Source organism: Callorhinus ursinus, unplaced genomic scaffold, assembly GCF_003265705.2.
Source record: "Callorhinus ursinus isolate GAN/ISIS: 27379988/994484 unplaced genomic scaffold, GSC_fseal_2.0 scaffold39, whole genome shotgun sequence".
NCBI classification, from domain to species: Eukaryota; Metazoa; Chordata; class Mammalia; order Carnivora; family Otariidae; genus Callorhinus; species Callorhinus ursinus.
Window position 1 is genome coordinate 22,592,420 of NW_027397101.1, and position 23,595 is coordinate 22,616,014.

Genomic DNA, 23,595 nt, shown 5'->3' on the forward strand with positions numbered 1-23,595 from the left:
GTTCTAAATAAAATCCTGTGTTTATGCACAAACTCCTGGATTTCCATAGGTTATACACAAGAAAATACGGTTAAAAGGTTATCTGGCTCAGAACCCGTAGAGGAGGCATTTTGTAGGATAAGCTTTCCAATATTCAATTTGAAGCAGATTCTAAAAGTAATTTATCATTTTCTATTTGGCTCTCCACTTAAGTTTTTTCAACAAAGCTTAGCTATAATTGGAAGGGTATAGTTGTGTGTGTATGTACATGTGCGCGCACGCGTGTGTATATGTATTTTAAATATGTGTGCAGTTTTCCTGGATGTTTTAGTAGCTAATGTAATATAATTACCAAAATGTTATAATTTTAAAGGTATTCTTTTATATGACTTCTCTTGATTTTTCTTAGTTGTGTGCACATTCATCTTATTCAGTCATTACACACAAAGCAAGGGAAAAGCCTGGGGCTAGCATAGAGAAGCTGGAACAAATATTTCTTTAAGGGATGAGCAGAGGAAGAGGGAAATGTAATGAAACCAAGGTCCAACAATAAGTGCGAATATGTTCAGGAGAATTAACTCGCCTTTGAAGACACAAATCACACCATTCTAAGTCAGCAGATTATATCAGCTCTTCTTAAATGACAGTACATCTGTAGTTTCTTTGTTAAAATATATGCATATGTAAGATGCAGACATACGCTCTTTACCACATGGCAGATAAATTAATATAGGCATCCAGTTATGTGAATGTAAAATTAGACAACATAAGATAGATGAGTGGATCATTATTTTTTATTTCCAACCTAGTAGGTCTTTCTTTATCGTTTCTAAGAAATATTGATGGCTTGGGTGCTGTGACTCATTTTAAGTAATTTAGGTTGACTGAACTGAAAGACTGGGTGGGCTAAAATAAGTGCAAAAATAATCCTATCCCTTTTACACTAAATAATTCTGGAATTGGAAGCACTTGGTCATTTGCCATAGTTCCTCCACCAGCTAAGATCCCTCTGAAGGTGGTGACAGCTTCCGGCTTCCACTGCCCCCCACCCCTTTCCTCTACTACCTCCTTCTTATAACCTGCCTTCCTTCCAACCTTCCTCTTTCCCTTCTTCTGTTCTTATTCAGCAGCTTTATGGAGCTATAATTCTCATTACGTTTAATTCACCCATTTAAAATGTACAATCCGGTGATTTTAGTATATTCAAAGATCTGTGCAGCTAATCACAGAGCAACCACAATCTAATTTTAGAACATTTTCTTAGTAGTCAATCCCCATCACCCCTTTCCCTTCCCACAGCCCTAAGCAACTGTTAATCTACTTTCTGTCCCTCAATTTGTCTAACCCAAACCTTTCCTATAATGAAATCACATAGTATGTGGTCTTTTGTGGCTGGCTTCCTTCACTTAGCATAATCATTTCAAGGTGCATTCATCTCTAGCACATGTCTGTACTTCCCACCTTTGTATGGTGGAATAATATAACATTGTGTAGATAAGCCACATGTCGTTTATGTATTTATCAGATCATGGACATTTGAGTTGCTTCCATTTGGGGGCTATTATGGATAGTGCATTTACACACGTATGCAAGTTTTTACGTGACTGTATATTTTTCATTTCTCCCGGTTCTATAGCTAGGAGTGGAATTAACTGGACCATGCAGTAACTCTGTTGAACTTTTTGAGAAACTGCCATACTGTTTTCCAAGGGGGCTGAGCCATTTTATATTCCCACCAGCAGAGTAGGAGGGTTCTGATTCCTCTTTATCCTCACCAGCCCTCTGAATTTTCATGGTATTTACATGTTTACCTTCCAACTCCCCAAATCTCCTGCCATTTGTGCATAGGGTATGTGTCAGAGCTTCCCAGTGCTTTGATACACTTGTGTGGTAGCTGGCGTTACCCGTGTAGTCTCGGGCTCTAAACATTGTTGTCTGTTTCCCCCTGTATGCTGTTCAAATATTATTTTAAATATGTGTAAAAAGGAAGCAAGGCAAACGAACCCAGGACCAACTCCTTTTGTGGATCTTCTTAGGCAACTGGGACTGGTTAGGATCTCTAAAATAACTCCTGATGATTGGAGTTATTTTAAACCTGGCCAATTGACAGTATGTACACAGACCAGAGACACTTGGAAAACCCCCACTTGTGAGAGCCGAAAGGGTTGTGGATGTGCCCGAGTTTCTCCAGTAAGCATTGATACCCACAAATGCTATCTTACCCTATGTGGAGCATACATTATTGTTATCTCTGTAATTATGGCTGGCGCAGTCCTCTGAGAATTAGATACTCAATATTGAATCAGAATTAAATCATGTCTTGGAAAGTGCTCGGGTAGTCAGGTTGCTTTTATTCCTTCACTAGTGAAGAGAACACTAGTTATGGTTGAAAGGCTTCATTGGATTTGAGGTTATTATACTTAAGAGAAGCATTTCCTCTCTGTTTTCTTTTATCCCCCTGCAAGAATCCTGACTCAGTGCAGTTCCTAAATGGAACAGTGCTTTGGGGACCTATGAAGAAGGCAGTCTGCAGGAATTGTTAATTATTTCTAAAAATAACTCCGGGAGACAGGCTAATGGTAATGACTGGGTTCTGGCACTTTATGGTTATAGCAACCACTTTTATATATTTTGATTTCCTCCCCTTATGCTTAATTATCTCCATGTGGGCATTATGATGGTGTGTCATTGAAAGTATTAAAAATTTAATTAATTGCTTGACAGTTGTGTCTTGTAGAAACTGCAATAGTGGTAATCTTTTTACATTTTCAAATTTTTGGTTCAAACAAACCTAAATTTTTGGTTCAAACAGAATCTTCAAATTGCAAATTTGACACAGTAAAGTGTAGCTACCAGTTACAGATTTTAGTGTTTTTATATTTTATAGCAACAAACTGCCAAGTCTAAACGAAAGTCAACTAATGCATTCTGTCCTTTCCTGATCTCTAGTATATATTCTACTGGAAGATTTTAAGCTTTGCCATAGAGATAGGGCTAGAATCAGAAGTTAAAAAAGAAGTATTCCGACAAGGCAAATATTTAATTATAAACCACAGAAATTCAATATATTGAATGTGTCAGTGTTTGCATTTTATTGTCAGATGGTGTAAAATTTTATTAGTGTTCTATAATAATCATTGCTTACCCTGGCTTATGGTAATTTTCTTAGTATATTACCATTAGTTCTTTACATGGATCTGGGATTGTATCTACTAAGATAGAGTTTATCATTCAGTTAATCTGAAAATGAATAGATATTTTAAATTAATTTTCAATGGTCTTTTGACATTACAGTGTAATGAGTCTAACTCAGTTTTTAAATCTCGACATAAAAAGTGCAAGGAAAAGATTTTACATAATGGTTTAGTATTGCCTTCTCTGTCATTTCAGATAAGACCGGAAATCCCTACTCCCGATGAGCTAGATGAAGATGAAGATGATGAGGGCGATGAGAAGGATGTGGATCTTTCTGTTCCTGGCTCTTGCTATCTCAAGCTGTTGTCACTTACTGCTCCTTTGGTCTTACCAGGTGACTCCTATGTAGTGGCAGGGAAGCCAGCATTTTTCAGGGATTTTACCTGTCTGATTGTGTTCTTTTGTGATGTGTACGTATGATAGCTTACTTTAATTAGAGCTTACTTTCTGTCTGCAAGGCACAATGTATCCATCTGTTGTAGAGGGACTGCTTGCGGTAGTGATGGTGTTCAGAACACACCGAAAAGCATTAGAGTCGAAGAAAATTGAACCGGAAAACTAGTTTAAACAACCATTTTCAGTGAGAAATTAAAATTCATTTCAAAAGCTATATTCTACGAGACCAATTTGCAATGGGACTTCAAGTCGCTGGCTCCAATAATAGTTCTTTATTCTATAAGCTAAATGAAAAGATGGTTAGACTCTTCAGAGACTTATTGGGTACTTTCATTTATGAATTTATTCTTTCTTTAGAATTATTCCAAAGATGGTATCAATATTTGAGAGCTGCAAATTAATGGTTTGAAAAATGGATTAAATTGTATGATCATTCCATTTTGATAAAAAGCTTACAGGTCCTTGACATTTAAAGAAATTATTCTAATTATATCTAATTATTCTAATTCAGTCTTAGCCAACATTTTGCCGAGCGTGCATCTATTACCTTGTTCTGTCCCAATTCTACCTTAAATATATATGGATGTATAAAGTCAATTTCTGAAAATTAAGTTCAGTACACTCAAGAAATGTTATCTGATCAATCATAATCTCAATATCCTATACTAGGGGACATTTTTTCCCTTGGTTTCACCCTACATAGAGATTTCCTGAGGAATTCAGGCAAAAATATATTATCTATTTTTAGACAAAGCTCCTGTCCCTTCCTTTTCTCTTGATGTCCAGAACAAGCCTTAAAGATTTATTCCCTGGTCCTCTCTTCTGTTCTTCCCCATTTCCGGAAAGCTCTTCAGAGTCTAGGACCCCTCTGCTGTTTTAGTAGTCCTAGGAAGGAAATAACTGTTATCCAGAGTTCCTCCTGTATCCCAAAATCGCCTTAGAGGGGAAAGTTCTTTTGGGCTTTTTAAATGACGTTGTTCCCCTTTCTCCACACCCTCTCCAGCACTTGTTGTTTCTTGCCTTGTCAATTTTTGCCATTCTAACTGGTGTGAGCTGGTGGTATCTCAGTGTGGTTTTGATTTGAATTTCCCTGATGGCTAATGATGTTGAACATTTTTTCATGTGTCTGTTAGCCATTCGTATGTCTTCTTTGGAGAAGTGTCTGTTCATGTCTTCTGCCCATTTTTTGACTTGATTATTTGTTTTTTGGGTGTTGAGTTTGAAAAGTTCTTTATAGATCTTGGATACCAGTCCTTTATCTGTAGTGTCATTTGCAAATATCTTCTCCCATTCTTTGGGTTGCCTCTTTATTTTGTGGACTGTTTCCTTTGCTGTGCAAAGGTTTTTATCTTGATGAAGTCCCAGTAGTTCATTTTCGCTTTTGTTTCCCTTGTCTTTGGAGACGTGTCTTGAAGGAAGTTGCTGTGGCCAATGTAGAAGAGGTTACTGCCTATGTTCTCCTCTAGGATTTTGATGGATTCCTGTCTCACATTGAGGTCTTTCATCCATTTAGAGTTTAATCTGACATGGATGGAACTGGAGGAGATGATGCTAAGTGAAATAAGTCAAGCAAAGAAAGTCAATTATCATATGGTTTCACTTATTTGTGGAACATAAGGAATAGCAGGGAGGACATTAGGGGAAGGAAGGGAAAAATGAAGGGGGGGGATATTGGAGGGAGAGATGAACCATGAGAGACGATGGACTCTGAGAAACAAACTGAGGGTTCTAGAGGGGAGGGGGTGGGGGATGGGTTAGCCTGGTGATGGGTATTAAAGAAGGCACATTCTGCATGGAGCACTGGGTGTTATACACAAACAATGAATCATGGAACACTACATCAAAAACTCATGATGTAATGGATGGTGATTAACATAACATAATAAAAAATAAATAAATGACGTTGTTCCTAGTGATGTGGGTCCTTCCCTCCAGTCTTGTTGTATTGGAAAAAGGAAAAGGTGTGGTCAAGGCATGCATTTGCTTCTCTCCTCTCAGGATGTGGTGGCCAGTAACCTGTTCTTCTATGTCGTTTGTTCTTGTGCCTTGTTCAAGTGCCTTTCCCTGAGCAAGAAGGGGAGGCTCTGAGTTCAGCAACTGTATCTGTTTGAGAAAATTCAGTAATTAGACTCAGATGAGGCTGCTGTACATGCCGCCTGTGTCTGGCAAACCGTGTCCCCGTGGGCAGAGTTCTCTCTCTCTGCCTCACTTTCCCTGCAGTGACCGGACTAGTCAAAAAAGAACCAGGGGAAAGCACGAGCCTTAGGAATATGTACCCTAAAATGTATAGGGTGGAGAGTAGAGGAGCTCTCTAGTGCCAGCGAGCCAGAAAACCCAGTTGCACCGAGTGTGAGTGAATCCCGGTCCTCTTCTCTTCTTGCCCTTTTAAGTAGACGTAACAGCAGCTGCAGCGTGAATCCAGTAATTGGCGTTACTTTAAGTGGGGATGTTACTGGTATTTATTTACTTTTTATTTGGACAGAATTTTAGACCTAAAAGAAGTTGCGAATACACTTTAGAGAGTTCCCGTGTACTTTTACCCCGCTGCACAACATCTCACCATACCTTAGTTCGTTATTACAACCAGGAAATTCCCATGGGTACAAAGCAAGTAACCAAAGTATAGACCTATTAGGGTTTCTCCAGCTGTTGGTGGTGGTGTTTTCCATATATAGTATATACACTTTTTGGTTTAACTTTTTTTTTTTTTCACTCAGCATAATGTCTTTGATATTTATCCAAATACTGGCCTATCTCAATTTTTTTTAACTGCTGAGTTGTATTCCACTGTGGTATGTGCACAGTTTGTCTCCTCACTTGTTAAAGGACATTGGGGTTGTTTTAAAAATTTATATCTAACACTCTGTTCTACAAATTTTCAGCTCTTTTAAATTCTCACCTGGTCATCTGGAGGGACAGGGCCCGGCTCAGAAGCAGCAGAAAGATTCCTAGTCGCTGGCTTAGTGGTTGGGGAAAGATGGTGCTGTATGTATTGGTTATACCCATGGTATCATACCCTCATTTAAACTATTTTCGGGTCTGGAGTTAATTTGAGAATCCTTAGCTCTCTGAAGAACTTGACAAGTAGACAAATTTGCATTCCTGAGTTAGTGGATGCGCAGATGCGTACTTACCTCCTGATGTGTGTGAGCTTTTTGCCAAAATAGAATCCCTTCAGAGAAGACATGAAATTATCTTCTCTCACCATAGCTCCTCTGTCCTCCCAAACGTGATTCTTTGCTACATTCTGAAGAGTCTGTACTAACACTCAGTGTGAAGCAGTCACACATGTGCATGCATATTGGATGCAATTGGATGTTACTCATTTCTTTCATTTAGATGATGCATCGATCAGGGTCTTGACAGAAAAGGCACATTCAGATGGAGTCCAGGGACTCTTGACAGTTGTGTGGTCAGGGCTGAAGGAAATTCACAAGCAGTGGTGCCTCATCCCAGAGTGGTTAATACTTCTGGGCCTGAAGAGGTAAGGAAGGGGCATAGCAGTTTGGAGAATTACGGAGAGCATCTGTGTCATAATTAGTGCTGCCTAAGTGGGGGTCAGGCCCTACAGAAAAGGGATGCAGGCAACTGGTAGCAGTCCTGCAGGAGGGGGTCTGGGGAATACATGCCCTGACCTCACTCTGTTTCTACCCTCTGACCTCCTGCAAGTGTCTCCCATTGGTTAAAGCCAACTGGAAGCCAAAGGACAAGGGAGCCTGTGGATGCAGTTGTTAAAGGTCATTCCTCCAGGTCACTGAGCAGGGTTGAGAGGGCAGAGGGTGGGTCTGGAGGGGTAAATGGAAAACATCCCACACAGGTGTTCTCCGGGCTGTGAATGGAGAAGCATGGTCGCTTCTGCGAAGGTTCTATATAGGAATGACAGACCTGGGCACATGATAGATACTCCATTGAGCACTCGCTGCCTTTAATTTAATCATGGTCATTTAACGCAGACTTTTCAATCTACTAAGAATGAAATTCCAGTTTTGTCAGGTGGACCCTTCTTTTTTGTTCCCATGAGAGGCACATACAGTGGTTTTCTTTTTTGTTTTCCACACATTTGTTTAGCTTTCATATGTGTGTTGTTTTTGTTTCTGCATTGCCTCTGGTGGTCCTTGGAAAAATAACACTTGAGTATGAACCTATAGTCTTAGCAAGTATTTTGTTTGGGTATCCTATTGTCTTCTGAGCCCATATTTCTGTCTATAATAAGTAGAAATGTTAAGCAATAATGTTATTCCGTGTATGGTGAAGAATCACTGGAAGGTGTTAGGGAAGGCAATGACATAAAATCCTGGCTTCCGGGCAGAGGATGGTTTGTGGGGGTGGTCCTGAGGAGAAGACACCAAGTTAGTTTTTAAATTTGGCCCGATGAGGAAGAGAGAAGATAATAACTGGCCAAGTAGCAGCAAAATGGAGAGAAATGGATGGATCTGGGACATATTTTTGAAGGTAGATCTAGAAGGATTTGCTAATGGATTACTTGTGAGAAGTAGGAGAAAGAGAGGAATTAAGAATGTCTCCGTTTTTAAGTTTGAGTAACTGGGTGCTGTGTTCTAATTTGGGAAGACTAAGAAAGGGATGGGGATCAAGAGTTCCCTGTTTACTTTGTGAAGTTTGGTTTGAAATACTGCTCCTATGTCTCTGTATCTGTGTGTGTATAAGTATCTACGGCAAGCATATACATACTTACACATGCACACACGCACACACATATATGAGTTAAGAATGAATGATTGGGCAAGCATATACATACTTAACACACGCACGCACGCACACGCATATATGAGTTAAGAATGAATGATTGATTCTCTCCTAACATACTATATTTACTCTACTTCTGATTTCCTTTCATCTCTTTCAGCTTTGGAGGAATTTTTTACATCTCTTGTGAAGCAGGAAATGGTGAATATGCCCCGAGGAGTGTATCACTCTGCATTAAAAGGAGGTGTCCGGTCAGACCAAGGAAAAACTGTAGCAGGAATCCCCAATTTTATATTGAAAATGTATGAAACCAATAAGCAGCCAGGTCTGAAACCTGGCCTTGCAGGTACGTACAGTACATAGTATCAAGGTACAGGTGTTTTTGTTTTTGTTTTGTTTTGGTTTTGCTTATCACACACTGAGCATTTTATTTATTTTGTGTGTGTGTGTTTATATTACTAAATACTTAGGATTTTTTTTATTAGCATATAATGTATTATTTGTTTCAGGGGTACAGGTCTGTGATTCATCAGTCTAACACAATTCACAGCGCTCACCATAGCACATACCCTCCCCAGTGTCTGTCACCCAGCCACCCCATCCCTCCCACCCGCACCACTCCAGCAACCCTCAGTTTGTTTCCTGAGATTATGAGTCTCTTATGGTTTGTCTCCCTCTCTGGTTTCATCTTGTTTCATTTTTCCCTCCCTTCCCCTATGATCCTCTGTCTTGTTTCTCAAATTCCACATATCAGTGAGATCATATGATACTTGTCTTTCTCTGATTGACTTATTTCACTTAGCATAACACCCTCTAGTTCTATTCACGTCGTTGCAAATGTCAAGATTTCATTTTTTGATGGCTGCGTAATATTCCATGTGTGTGTGTGTGTGTGTGTGTGTGTGTGTGTGTGTGTGTATGAAGGTGTAGGTTTTTTTTTTTTTTTAAAGATTTTATTTATTTATTTGAGAGACAGAGAGAATGAGAGAGAAAGCACATGAGATGGGGGGAGGGTCAGAGGGAGAAGCAGACTCCCTGCTGAGCAGGGAGCCCGATGCGGGACTCGATCCATGGACTCCAGGATCATGACCTGAGCCGAAGGCAGTCGCTTAACCAACTGAGCCACCCAGGCGCCCGAAGGTGTAGGTTTTTAACGTAAGGATGTAACTTCCACTTCCAAGACAGATGTGATAGGTCATGGCAGAGCACCATTGCTGCTGACATTTTGACACAACTGGACAAATGACCAAAATAAACCACATTTTAAAGGCATCAGAGAACTGGAGAAGCAAAGACAGGTAGACTAAAACTATAGAATGGGGAGAAAGAACATTTTAGGACTGTACCCCCACTGCCCCATGGGAGATAGTCACTGATTTTGGTTGTGTGCTAGGATTGGGGCTTGGCCCAAGAAGAGGTCTGTTGGAGTATAGAGAAACCAGTGGAGCTTTTAGTGGTTTCATGGGTCTAGAGTGATGTGATGGCTCATTTTCTGTGTCAACTTGACTGGGCTAAGTCATACTCAGATAGCTGGTAAAACATTACTTCTGGACGTTTTTGAGTGTGTTTCCAGAAGAGGTTAGGATTTCAATCACTAGACTGAGGGAAGAAGGTCACTCTCAACAATGTGGGTGGGCAACATCCAATTCACTGATGGCCTGACTAGAGAGCTCGAAGAAGGGTGAATTTGCTCTCTGCTTAGCTAGGACATCCGTCTTCTCTGAATTACATTGAATTACTGAATTACACCACCAGCCTTCCTGGATCTCCAGGTTGCAGACAGCAAGATCATGGGACTTCTTAGCCTCCATAATCTTGTGAGCCAATTCCTATAATAAATCTCCCCATAGAGAGAGAGAGAAAGGTGGAGGGGAGAGGGAGAGGTGGGGAGAGAGAGATTGAGATTGAGATTCTGGTTCTCTGAAGACTCTGACTAATAGAGGTGAGAAACTAGAGATTTTTCTCGTAAGCTATCTGACTGAATTTTGAGTTTGCACGGAGAGTTAAAGAACTAGACTGGTGCTTCTGAGAGATGAAGTGAAATCTCCAGCTTCGCTGTGCTTAGGAGCTAGGAGAGTGGGCCTGAAAGCAAAGCACACAAGTAGTGAATTGATACTGAAGAGCTACACCTCTTTTCACCTGGGGGCACTTACTTAGTCTGGTCTCAGCTGGAGACTGAAATTCAGGCTTGACCTTAACAAGAGGCTGGTGCAGGAGGCAGAGAAACCAACAGAGACCTTGTCATTCATATGGTGTCTGAGTGGTAAAACTGGGGACTTGTGGGACCTCAGACACATAGCCTATTTCTCCCTCAAGATACTTAGCAAATTTCGAAGGTTTATGGGATGGGAGGTTGAAGAGCTAAACTGAAAACTTCGGAGGACACATCTGAATCTCTTATAAGCTTTCCGTATTGAGGAGACCAATTAGGATGTCAGATGAAAATCTTGGGAGAGGCATGCCTAGGAACAGGGTTGAGCCAGAGGGAGACTGAGATTTACCAAAGCTATAATCAGGCCTAACCCAGTTCAATCTCTGATTCAGTTTAAATGATGAGTCCCTTGTTCTATCTACCTGAAAGAGGGGAGGAGAAACTCCTCTCTGAGTAAAAAAAAATCATATCATTTAGGTTTTCTGTGTTTCCTTTGTATACTGTCCAGTATTCAATGAAAAGGGTTGTATGAAAAAGAAAAAAGCTTTGAAATGAAGGGGACATTTCATGGAGATAAAGAAGTCATTCCATTAAGAAATTATCACAGTTCTAATCAGTGTACACAAAATAGCATAATTTTTAAAATATATGAAAGACATTCACAAAGCTAAAAGACAAAATGGACAAACCTACCAGAAGGAAGGTGGGTGGGGGCCTGGGTTAATAGGTGATGGGGATTAAGGAGTACACCTGTTGTGATGAGCGTCAGGTGTTGTATGGAAGTTTTGAATCACTCTATTGTATGCCTGAAACTAATATTATACTCTGTGTTAACTAACGAATTCAAATTTTAAAAAATGGACAAACCTACAATAATAGTGGGAAACGTTAAAACAATTTCTTAAAGATTTTATTTATTTATTTTTGAGAGAGAGATTGAGCACAAGCATAGGCCGGGGGTGAGGAGTAGAGGGAGAAGCAGACTCCCCGCTGAGCAGGAAGCCCGACATGAGACTCCATCCCATGACCTGATCTGAAGGCAGACGCCTAACTGACTGAGCCACCCAAGCGTCCCTAAAAAATGTTTTAAAGTGGGATACCTGGGTGGCTCAGTTGATGAGGTCGACATAATCTTGATAGTACAAGAAGGGAATATTATAAAACAGTCTTTTCCTTATGCAAAGTTGTAAAAATACCCAAAAAATATATTAGAAAATTGAATTTAGCAATACAGAAGATAATACATAATAACTAAGTGAGGTTAATTTAATGTTTGAAAATCAGTATAATTCAGTATATTAATAGAAAAAGGCAGAATGATCTTTAGATGATCTCAGTAGATGCAGAAAAAGCCTTTGAAAAATTTTGTTCCCATTCATGATACAAAAAAGACTGTCATTAAACTATGAATGGAAGGGAACTTTTTAAAATTCTCATAAAGAACATCTACAATGCTGTCTTTGTACTTCATACTGGAATATTGAAACTTTTACTCCTGAGATTGGGAAAAAGATAGGGATGTTTGTTATAAGCACTATTTTTCAGTATTGTAATGAAGAGTATACCTAGTGTAATAAGCCAAGAAAAATAAAAGTCATAAGGTTTAGAAAGGAAGAGGTAAAATACTAATTATTTGCAGGCAAAAAAATAGCTATTAAAATAGTCATCAGTGGGGTGCCTGGCTGGCTCAGTTGGTAGAGCATGCAACTCTCAAACTTCAAGCCCCATGTTGGGTGTAAAGCTTAGCTTAAAAACTTTTCTTTTCTCTCTTTTAAAGACTTTATTTATTTGAGGGGCACCTGGGTGGCTCAGTTGGTTGGCTCAGTTGGTTGGGCGACTGCCTTCGGCTCAGGTCATGATCCCAGAGTCCTGGGATCAAGCCCCGCATTGGGCCCTCTGCTTGGCGGGAAGCCTGCTTCTCCCTCCCTCACTCCCCCTCCTTGTGATCCCTCTCTTGCTGTCTCTCTCTCTCTGTCAATTAAATAAAAAAAAAAAAAAAGACTTTATTTGAGAGAGAGCACAGAGGGAGAGCGAGAGGGAGAAGCAGACTCCATGCTGAGCAGAGAGCCGGATGTGGGGTGGATCCCAGGACTCTGAGATCGTGACCTGCGCTGAAGGCTGATGCTTAACTGACTGAGCCACCCAGGGGTCCCTGTAAAACTTAGGTAAAAAAAAAAAATTAGAAAAATATTCATTAGTGATTACTCAATTAAATAGTCATTATTTGTAGACAATTGTATAATACATGGAAAATCCAATATAATCTACAGACGAATTAGGATTAGTAAATGAATTCAAGGTTACTTATACATACAAAGGTCAACATACAAATCAATTATATGTTTTTATATACCATAATAAAAAAGAAATTAAAAGATTATACCATTTATAACAGCACTGAAAAATATTAATTACCTATGATAAATTTAACAGAGTACATAAAACCTTTACACTGGAAGCTACAAAATATTATGGAGAAAAATTAAAGACATCCTAATAAATGAAGTGATATGCAATGTTGATGGACTAGAAGACTCTAGTTTGTAAAAATGTCAGTTCTCTTAAATTAATGTATAGATTCATTCCAGTCCCTAGCAATATGACAAGCTGATTCTAAAATTTGTGTGGAAATGGAAAGGCCAAAATTAGCCAAAGTAATGTTGAAGAACAACACCAAAGTAGGAGGATATACATTACCAGATATCAAGACCTATCATAAAGCCACAATAATTGACAGTGTGGTATTGGTGCAAGGATAGACAGATTGACCAATGAAGAATATAGAGTATCCAGAAACAGACCCACATATCAAGGTCCCCACCAGATTTCTTACATAGGTGACCCTGTAATGCTGTGGAGAAAAGGGATGATCTTTTCAACAAATGATCCTATAATTAAAATCCGTAATTACAAAAATAACAAATTATATTAAAATCAAGAACACGTGTTAACCAAAATCTACCATTAAGAGCACTTGAAGGCAGGCCATGGAATGCAAAGAAGGTATTTATAAGACATATGTCTGATAAAGGACTCAATTTAGATTATATCAGATATTTTTTGCAAATTAATAAGAAAGGCACTCAAAAAAAAATTGGAAACAGAATTGAACACAGCCTCCAAAAGAAGAAATTCCAATGTCCAGTGAACATTGAGGCAACTTCATTATCAGAGAAATGCAAATTAAAACCACAGTAAGATACCATTCCATATTTATCAGGTTGGCTGAAGTGAAAGAAGATGGAAGGGAAAAAGTATTGGTAAATATGTGGAGCAACCTGAACTGGGGCTGGGAATGTGAGTTCGTACAACCACTTTGCAAAACTGGTTCTGAACAGATTCATACCCTGTTTTACCTAGTTATTCCACGCTAGGGATAAACCTAAATGAAATCCAAAAAGACATACTGTAATGTCCATAGCAGTGTTATTTGAGTGGCCTTAAACTTGGAAGCTGTCTAAATGCCTATTGACAGTAAAATGGATAAATAAGTTGTGTTATATTCACGCAATGGGATATAGATGGAATGAATAGACTACATCTGCGAATAATGTGGATGATTCTCGCAGTGATTTTTTGAGTGAACGAAGCCAGATATAAAAACATATATACAGTCTAATTCCATTTATATAAAGTACCAAAGTAGGCAAAATGGTTGTTGGCAGATTGGTACATTTGGGGTGGGGTGGACGTGACTGGAAGGAGACATGAGAAAGGCTTCTGGGATGTGGACAATGGTTTGTGTCTTGATCTGGGTGCCAATTACATGTTCAGTTTGTGAAAATTCATTGAGCTCTATGCTTACGATGTGTACTTTTCTCTGTGTATATCATACTTCAATAGGAGATATTTAAAAATGTAATGATCTCTATGTTTTAAATTATTTCAGTTCTTGAGTGTTTCTTCTTATTGGCTCACAATTACCCAGATAGCTTCCAAGACGACTTCTAGCATTTGGCTGTCTTTCTTTGCTTTTCAGTTGACACTGGGGGCCAGCTGGAGCTGCAAGTTCAGTTTGAGAACTTAGCGGACCAGAGCGGGGAGGACAGGGAGGAGAAAGGTTAGAAGAAGAGGAGGGGGGAGGAAGAAGGGGAGAGTGAGTGCATGTGAGTGTAGGGGTGAAGGAAAACGTGTCCACTTATGGGTATAACCTAAAGGAACCCCTGTTGTCAGGAGTTCACGAGGATTGATATGTGTAAGCATTTCTCTTTAGTTGGAATTTCTTCTTCTTCTTCTTCTTTTTCTTCTTTTTTTTTTTTTTTTTAAGATTTATTTATTTAGAGAGTGCACACAAGTGACGGCAGGGGCAGAGGGAGAGAGAGAATCCTCAGGCCAACTCCCTGCTGAGTGGGGAGCCCCACGTGGGGCCCACTCACAGGACCCTGAGATCATGACCTGAGCTGAAATCAAGAGTCAGATGCTCAACCACCTGAGCTACCCAGGCACCCCTATTTGGAATTTATTCTTAAAAAATTTAAAAAATCTCTGGAAGTAACAGCTGACAAAATTTAAAATAAATCATGAATTATAAATTTGTTCATTTATTTACAAATGAATAAGGCTCATAAATAAGTGATAATTTGAATATGGTAACTGCTAACTTCTTACATCTCTTCTATTTTTTCTTTCCGTAGACACCAGTAGTCAAAAATCATAATTTGCTTAGCAAATTATTTTAATTTCTGAATCTCTCTATCCAGGGGTGCCTGGGGGCTCAGTCAGTTAAGCATCTCCCTTCGGCTCAGGTCACGATCTCAGGGTCCTGGGATTGAGCCCCACATTGGGCTCCTTGCTCAGTGGGGGGGTCTGTTTCTCTCTCTCCCTCTGCCCCTCCCCTTGCTCTTGTTCTCCAGTATGCATGCTCTCTGTCAAATAAATAAAATCTTTTAAAATAAATAAATAAATCTCTCTATGCAGATTGATTGAATATGGGTTACTGAGACTATGGGAATCTAATTAATTTTTTCCATAAGAAATTTTTTTTATAAATTGTTTTTTCCCCCTCAGGTGGTATGTTATTTTGTTACGATGTTTCAACCTATCAGAGTAAAGATGGCAAACCATTGAATCGACTGATGGCCAATAGAGGGCGAAGTTTCAAGCAGACCTCACTCGCTCTAGTGCATGAGGTAGGTGCCTCCCCATGCTGTGTAACAGGTTCTTGCTTGTATATGTTTAGGGGTTTCCCCCTTAAGTTTACGATCATGAAGTTTAGTGTGTGTTCATTTTATTTTTTTCAAGGATTTTATTATTTATTTGAAAGAGAGATAGCAAGAGAGAGCATGAGATGGGGCAGGGGGAAGGAGAAGCAGGTTCCTCACTGAGCACGGAGCCTGATGCAGGGCTTGATCCCAGGACCCCAGGATCATGACCTGAGCTGAAGGCAGACCCTTAACTAACTGAGCCACCCATGCACCTCTGTAAATTGCTTTTAAAGGCAACCAAAATAGTTGACCCGATTGAATACTAAAATATTTGGAAGTGTTTCTGAAAGAAAGTAGCATGCTTTTCCCACTGCCCAGCCTTATTATTAGGGAGTAGTATGTAGGAATTTGGTTTATTTCATCATTGTTTAACTTGTATTGTTCAGAATAAATACCAGCTTATTATTTAAAGAAATAATCTTGCCTGTTTCTTGATTTGAATCCTTTGCAAGTATGAATGTTGGGCATTAACAGTAAATAAAAGTGTTTAAGGAAAAAAACCCTTTGGTTTTAGTGTTTATTCTGTTTTTCCTTTAGGCTACCCTTTTAAAAAATAAAGTTATGTGGTGCCATGAGATGATTTGTATAAAGTCTGATCATATCATATTATAGCAACCCCAGAGGGAAGAGAGAATCTGGAGAGCATGTGGGAAATGTGTGCTTTGGTGTTATCTTTAAACATTTTATGACCATTACTCATTCAGGTGTATATAAATTAAAATAAATGAATAACAAAGTATCATAGTAAAGAGGTTTATTTTATATAATTTAGACATGGTAGGTTATATACCACTTACAAATGAAGATAGGAATTGTAAAACATTTAATGGTTTGATGTAAACGTAATTAGAGCTGCTACAGTATATTTGTACCAGATCTCATTTTGGTGCGTAATTTATAAATCTTGGCATCACTAATTTGGCTGGATTATATGCTGCATCCTCTCTGTTGCCACCAGTAGCATATCCAGTTTTTAGAGATCTGTCTTTATCCTATGCCACCCATGTTCTTTCATATATTTAATTAGAGTTGTAATTATGTAAATACTTGGTTCAAAGCCTTTTTTGTCCAATTAAGTGTCTTCGCCTACCTAAGGAGGGACTAAAGATCTGGGAGGAAAAGAGGTCTAATTTTATGAAAGAGAAAACATAGGTGATTTCTAGATTTGTTTTCCTTAACATCTTTTTACTTGCTATGGAGAAGGGAGAGATTTGGTGCCTTTTTGTGCTTTTAAGCTGTGCACCTAGGAGATTGAAGGATACTTAACCAAAGTGTTAAGTATTAGTGGAAAGCTGATTTTAAAAGTCACCATCAGAACAGAAACAAGAAAAAGTGTTAATATGAGGAGTAGCAGAAGGCAATCTAATAAGTTTCAGCAAATGGCATCCGAATTTATGAGGTGTGCCTTGGATATGAACAAAGTATTTGAGTTAAAATACTTGTTCCTTGTGTTTAGAATGTCTAGAAAATTTCAAAAAGATGAGAAAATCATTATTTTAAGAGTCAGTTGGAAGATATATTGGATAGAATTTTGTCGAATCTATGGTAGGATTTTAGTTTGGATTCATCTTGTAATTCATTTTAAAAGGGCAGAGATAGAGAATGAATCATACAGTTTCTCAAACTAGGTGACAACAAATAATATGAGTTTTAAAATCCTGTTAATCAGAATAATTGCAATGATAATAGCTGATAACCAGCTCAGGTTTCTTAAAAATTGCAATATATATATATATATATATATATATATATATATATATATATATATAATCTCTACAGTAACACTGTGAGGTTGGTACTGCTAATGTGCTTGAGATCACAGAGCTCATAAGAACAGGAGCCTGGAAACTGAACCAGGCAATGAGACTCAGGGTGATCCTTGAACTACCCTACACCACCCCAGGTTAAGCAGAGAGTATTTAAAAAAGATCTTTGGATCTTCCCAAGATGACTCTAGTATTTCCTTACTCTTCTGGTCTTTATTTTGCTTCTGGTCTTTATTTTGTTGGGATCCTTCTGATATTGTTGCAGGTGACATTTCTTCAAACTTATTTGGGTTCTCATTATTGCTTCTGAGTCTTTTTATTTTAAAAATTTCTGTCATGAGAGTTTCATTTGGTTTATTCACCCATCGATTGACCCTTGGGTTGTTTCCAGTTTTTGGCAATTATGACTGAAGCCACTATAAGCAATTCTCATGAGATATAGGTGTATGTGTGGACATCTGTTTTCATTTCTTTTGAGTAAATAAAGATGTGGGAGTGGGATTTCTAGGCCATATGGTAAGTGAATGTAACAAACTACCAAAGTTTTCCTAGGGACTATCCCATTTTGAGTGCCCACCGGCAATGTAAGGGAGTTCCCTTTGCTCTGCCTCTTTGCCCATACTCCTCAGTTTTTTAAAAGCTAGCCATTCTCGTACATGGAGGGTGGTTTCTCTTTTGTGGTTTTGTGTTTCCTTAATGGCTGTTGATGTTGAGCATCTTTTTATGTTTTTTTTTTTTTTTTTTGCCTGTCATACCTTTTCTTCCATGAAGTATTCTGTTGTTTTGCCTGTTTGTTTGTTTTTTTTTTTAACCAGGTTTTTCTTTTCAAATGAGAGATCTTTATATATTCTGGTATAAATTCCTTATTAGAAATGTGTTTTGCAAATGTGGTGTTTTATTGTTTTTGTTTGTTTGTTTGTTTACCAAATCTGTAAGTTGTCTTTTTATTTCCTTGACAGTGTTTTTTGAAGAGCAAATGGTTAGCTTTAAAGAATTCTAGTTCATCAAGGTTTTCTATTCATAGTCCTTGAGTTCTGTCTAACCCGAAGCCTCAAATATCTTCTGTTTTCCTTTTTTCTCCTACATTTTCTTCTTTCTTTCTTTTGTTTTCAAAGATTTTATTTATTTATTCATGAAAGACAGAGAGAGAGAGAGGCAGAGGGAGAAGCAGGCTCCCAAGGAGCAGGGAGCCCGACGCAGGACTCGATCCCAAAAATCGAGACATAATTAATGTGCTATGAAAGCCACTCATTTAATGTGTGCAGTTCAGTGGCTTTAGCTACTCACAGTTGTGAAACCATCAGCACAATCAATTTTAGAATGTTTTCATCCCACCAAAAAGAAATTCTGTACCTATTAGCAGAAAACTCTTTTTCCCTCTTTCCCTAGCCTCCAGGAACGACTAATCCACTTTCTGTCTCTACAGTTCCTGTATTTTGGACATATCATGTAAATGGAATCATACAATATGTGGTCTTTTTTGTCTGACTTTTTCACTTAGTATATAATGTTTTCAGAGTTTATATATGCTGTAGCATGTGTCAGGACTTCATTCTTTTTTATGGCTGAATGATATTCCATTATGTGAATCTACCATATATAGTTTATCCATTAGTTCGTTGATGATCTCCTGTGTTTATGTATAGAAGTTTTATAGTTTACAGTTTACATTCTAGCCTAGGATCTATGTGAGTTAACTTTTCATGTGATATGAGTTATAGTTATTGAACATACCACCCTTTCTTCACCGAGGCACCTCTGTAGAAAGTCATTTGTCCATATGTATGGGTCCACTTCTTTTTTTTTTTTTTTTAAAGATTTTATTTATTTGAGAGAGTGAGAGCTAGAGAGAGCGAGAGAGCATGAGCACACACAGAGGGAAGGCAGAGGGTGAAGCAGACACCCCACTGAGCAGAGACCCCGATGCAGGACTCGATCCCAGGACCCTGGGATCATGACCTGAGCCGAAGGCAGCTGCTTAACCGACTGAGCCATCCAGGCGCCCCTGCATGGGTCTACTTCTGCACTCAGTTGTATTCTCTTGATCTATGTGTGTATACTTTGACCAAAACCACATAGCTTAATTACTGTTGATTTATAAAAAGTCTTGAAATCAAGTAATACGAGTCCTCCAATTTTGTTGTTTTAAAATGTGGCTATCTCGGGCCTTTGGCTTTTCCATGTAAATTTTAAATCAGCTTTGAGAAACTACAAAAAAGCCTGCTGTAATTTTGGTTAGAAATGTATTGAATCTGTAGATCAATTTGGGAGAGAATTGACATCTCACTAATATTGAGTCTTTCAACTCATTTATATGTATCTTTCCATTAATTTAGTCAGTGTTTTGTTTTATTACAAATCTAATGCATATTTTGTTAGATTTAATGAGTTTTGCATGTCCCTAAGTATTTTGATGCTACTGCATCAAATTAAATTGCTTTTTCGTTTGTCTTAATTAGCAACTGCTCATTGCTAGTATATAAACATATAATGGATACTTTTCTATGACTTTACTAAACCCACTTACATATTCTTGTTGCTTTTTTGTAGCTTTTTTTTTTCTTGCCTGATTACACTGTATAGGGCCCTCTAGTACAGTGTTGAACAGGAGTGGTAAGAGTAGACATTTCTTATCTTATACACAGTCTTGCGGGAAAACATTCAGTGTCTTAACATTAAATATGATGTTATATTTAGCTTATTTTAGTATAAAGATTTTGTAGATATCCTTTATCGGGTTCACAAAGTTTCCTTTTATTTCTAAATTGCTGAGAGTTTTTATCACAAACGGATGTTGAATTTTGTCAGATGTTTTGTTCTATGTCTATTCAGAAGATTGTATACTTTTCAAACTTGTTGATATGATGAATTATTTTGATTTGTCTAAGTGAACCCGTCTTCATGCCTAGGAAAAACTCCATGTAATCGTAATGTATTATCCTATTTATATATTGCTGAATTTGTTTTGCCAGTAATATTTTGTTAAGGAGTTTTGCATCCGTGTTCATGAGGGATATTGTTCTATAGTTTCCTTTTATTGTCTTTGCCTGATATGTGTGTGGAATGCTATCCTAATAAATAATTTTTCCTTAAATGTTTGGTGGAATTTTCCAGTGAAACCATCTGGGCTTGGCATTTTCTTCAGGAATGTTTATAACTATGAATTCAATTTATTTAATATATGAGTCTGTTCACTTCAATCTATCCATCTTCCCACTAATCCTGACAGGGGGTGTGTGGGTGGCAGCCGACATGACAGTTAGTGTCTGTCTTCTTCTGTAAAGTGTAAAGTTTATAAAATCATGGAGCTTGCTTCGGTCACACGTAGCTCCAGTGCCTGGCATTCCTGGCTCATTAGCAGATACTTCATAGACCTTTGTCAAGTTAATGATTTGAATCCCTTTGAAACGTGGATGTGCCTTAGAGTTTGTCTTTGCATTTAGTGTGATGGTTTCCTTTTTCCAGAAATGTTGTTATGAAGTTGATGGTGAATCTAATAATCTTTGAGGTCTTACGAAGAAGTGACATTATTATAATTTGAATGGCTTTTATGTGCTGTTTTATGTCATTACTCATTTCTATGCATAGACGTAGCCTTTCCTCCCTGCCAAAGATTACATATCCTTATAGGATACACTATGGCCTTCCTACTGCCTACAGCTACAGTTGTGTGAGTGTGTGAATCAGGAAAAGAGCTTTGTTTTGAATGTCTTGAAGGCTCTGCTCTTCATATCCTGATGTATTTTGCTTTATGTAATTGTCAGTATTTCTCAAGGACTGTGTTCATTAAATCAAGTAATTTTCATTATGGAGAACTAGTTATTTAACCTGTGATAAATTGTTTTGGAGATTATTCTATTCCCTTCTTTTTGAAAACTTAAAAAAAAATTTTTTTTTATTGGCTTTTCTTAAAGTGAAACTCTCCCATGCGACTTTTAGAAGACTTGCAAATCTAAGTCTGCTTTGACTTTGACCTGACATACCAGAAGTTCTGTATAATCATTGCCCTGTTTAGATTTTTCTAAACCTGAAGTGCCCCCCCTGCTCTGCTCCTTTGAATGGGGGACAAGCAGGAGTCATTTCAGACCTACCAGGGCTTCTCCAGCCTCAAGTGATGGTCCTCTTCTGCTCTGATGTATAAGTACACTTTCTCATCCTGAGATTAACTTAATTCCTCTTGATAAGGAATCTGAAGGTGAATGACAAGTTTCCTTCCCTGAAATTTGCTGCCTGTTTTGTCATCCTTTGGCATTTCTAACTGTGACGTGACACTCTCACCTAAATTGGATGATAGTGATTTGTTCCTGGATCAGAATGGCAGTCTTGCTTCATTATTTCCTCCATCTTTGGGTACATGCAAATTTTCCTGATCCTGCTGCTGCCACCCAACCAGATTTCTGCCTCTGCATTAGGTAATGAGCTCTTTTTTTCGTGTTTATTTCAGCAAAACCTTGTCTGGACTTATTGGCAGCACTATTCTGAATGAAATCTATCTTTTCCTTCCTTCCTTCCTTCCTCTTGTATTGATCATCATTTGATTCTTTTTGCCCTATAAATTAATTTTGTATTTCTTCTGCCTTCTGTGGACTTTTTCCCCTAGATGCCCAGAAATAGGTGGGATATAACGCATCATTTGAAATACAAGGAATATATTTGCCTTTTTCTTTCAGTTCCTTCTTTATTTAAAAACATATTTCTTAGGAAGAACGTGGAGTAGTATTAGCATTCATGCAGTATGAAACAATTAGATGGAAATTCTGAATAATAATTGGGAGAAGTGGTATCTGTGCTTATTACACATTCCCCTTAGAAAATACTGTGAAAAGTATGGTTTGCTGAATTTTAGAGACTCCATAATTACCATGTGATGTGAGTTGTTATGGTAACTGGGTTTTCCCCCCTCCTATTAAATAACAGAGTAAGTAAATGGTTGCTTGAGATGTGATTGAATTGTCAGCTTTCAAGCTAATGTTATCCTGATGGGGGAGGGGAGGAGAGATGGACAGAGAGAGAGAGGATGAGGGAGAGAGAGAGAGAGGCAGGGAGAGAAATTTTTAAATGTCTAGAAAGCACCCACAAAGAGATGAATGTCATTTTACTTTGAAAATGTGTCCTCTCCAAGCCCTCCCTCTTGTTCTTCAGTCACTATTAGTCGGGAGACAGGAATAACAAAATTATTTTTGTGCCACTAAGATTACTATTGACAAAAAATTGAAGGCTATTATATCTCATATATAAACAATGGGACACTGAGTAGCTCTGGGTCTCTAACGCTCAGTACAAATGGTTTTTCTTCCGGGAATGTGGGAGGAGTGTGTGTGTCACAGACTGGATGTAGTAGCTCAGTGTTTGTGGTCTGTGTATCAACTGACATTAAATACTTTTATTCTCTTGATAATAAATACATCTGGGGAGCACAGAAATGTCTTCCTTTGTGAAATTGGCGTTTTAAAGTCAATAGCAAGCTCTTAGTTTACCTATAAATTTGTACATGCTACCTTACCTTGTTTCATTCTACTTTGACCTTCTAACAACTTCACCAAAGATTACTTTACTCGATGTGTAGTATTTAATGAAAGTCTGTTAAAAAGGACGTTTTCTGGGCACCTGGGTGGCTCAGTCGGTTAAGCGACTGCCTTCGGCTCAGGTCATGATCCTGGAGTCCCGGGATCGAGTCCCCCATCGGGCTCCCTGCTCCGCGGGGAGTCTGCTTCTCCCTCCGGCCCTACCCTTCCCATGTGCTCTCTCTCTCTCATTCTCGCTCTCTCAAATAAATAAATTTTAAAAAAAAAAGGAGTTTTCTTATAAATGAGTAATCATATTTGTTACGATCACATAAGAGACAGAAGACACTACCAAATTTCTGGTCAGTATATTCTGAACAGAAGTTCATAGGTGGCCAGGTAGTTCCTTCAAGTAAAACATGTATCAGAGAGGAAACGAAATCTACTTTTTTATTTTTTCTTTCAGCATTTCCCCACATTTGTGAATTGTGTTTCTAAGCAAGATACTTTCTTTTGAGCTACTATTTCAGGTATAAATCGATCCTATAGGATACAAATAAAGTGTAGTGAGGAAACTTCAAAATATAAAACATATAATACCCACTTGAAAATTCTGCTTTGTCACTCACTGTGGCTTTAGCAGGAATTAAACATTTCCTGGCCGGAACATTTTGGACATGCTTTTATCAAATTTC

At 38.3% G+C, this 23,595-nt stretch overlaps 1 protein-coding gene across 5 annotated transcripts in view; it reads left to right on the forward strand.

Annotated features, from left to right (window-relative positions):
* Positions 1–23,595, forward strand: part of FOCAD (focadhesin) — a 307,583-nt gene that overhangs the window by 196,240 nt on the left and 87,748 nt on the right. For all 5 annotated transcript variants that reach the window (XM_025887857.2, XM_073880862.1, XM_073880859.1 and 2 more), the window contains 3 exons: positions 3,370–3,508; positions 8,435–8,620; positions 15,434–15,555. In XM_025887857.2, the coding sequence (XP_025743642.1) occupies positions 3,370–3,508; positions 8,435–8,620; positions 15,434–15,555 (447 nt within the window). The remainder of the gene's footprint in view (positions 1–3,369; positions 3,509–8,434; positions 8,621–15,433; positions 15,556–23,595) is intronic.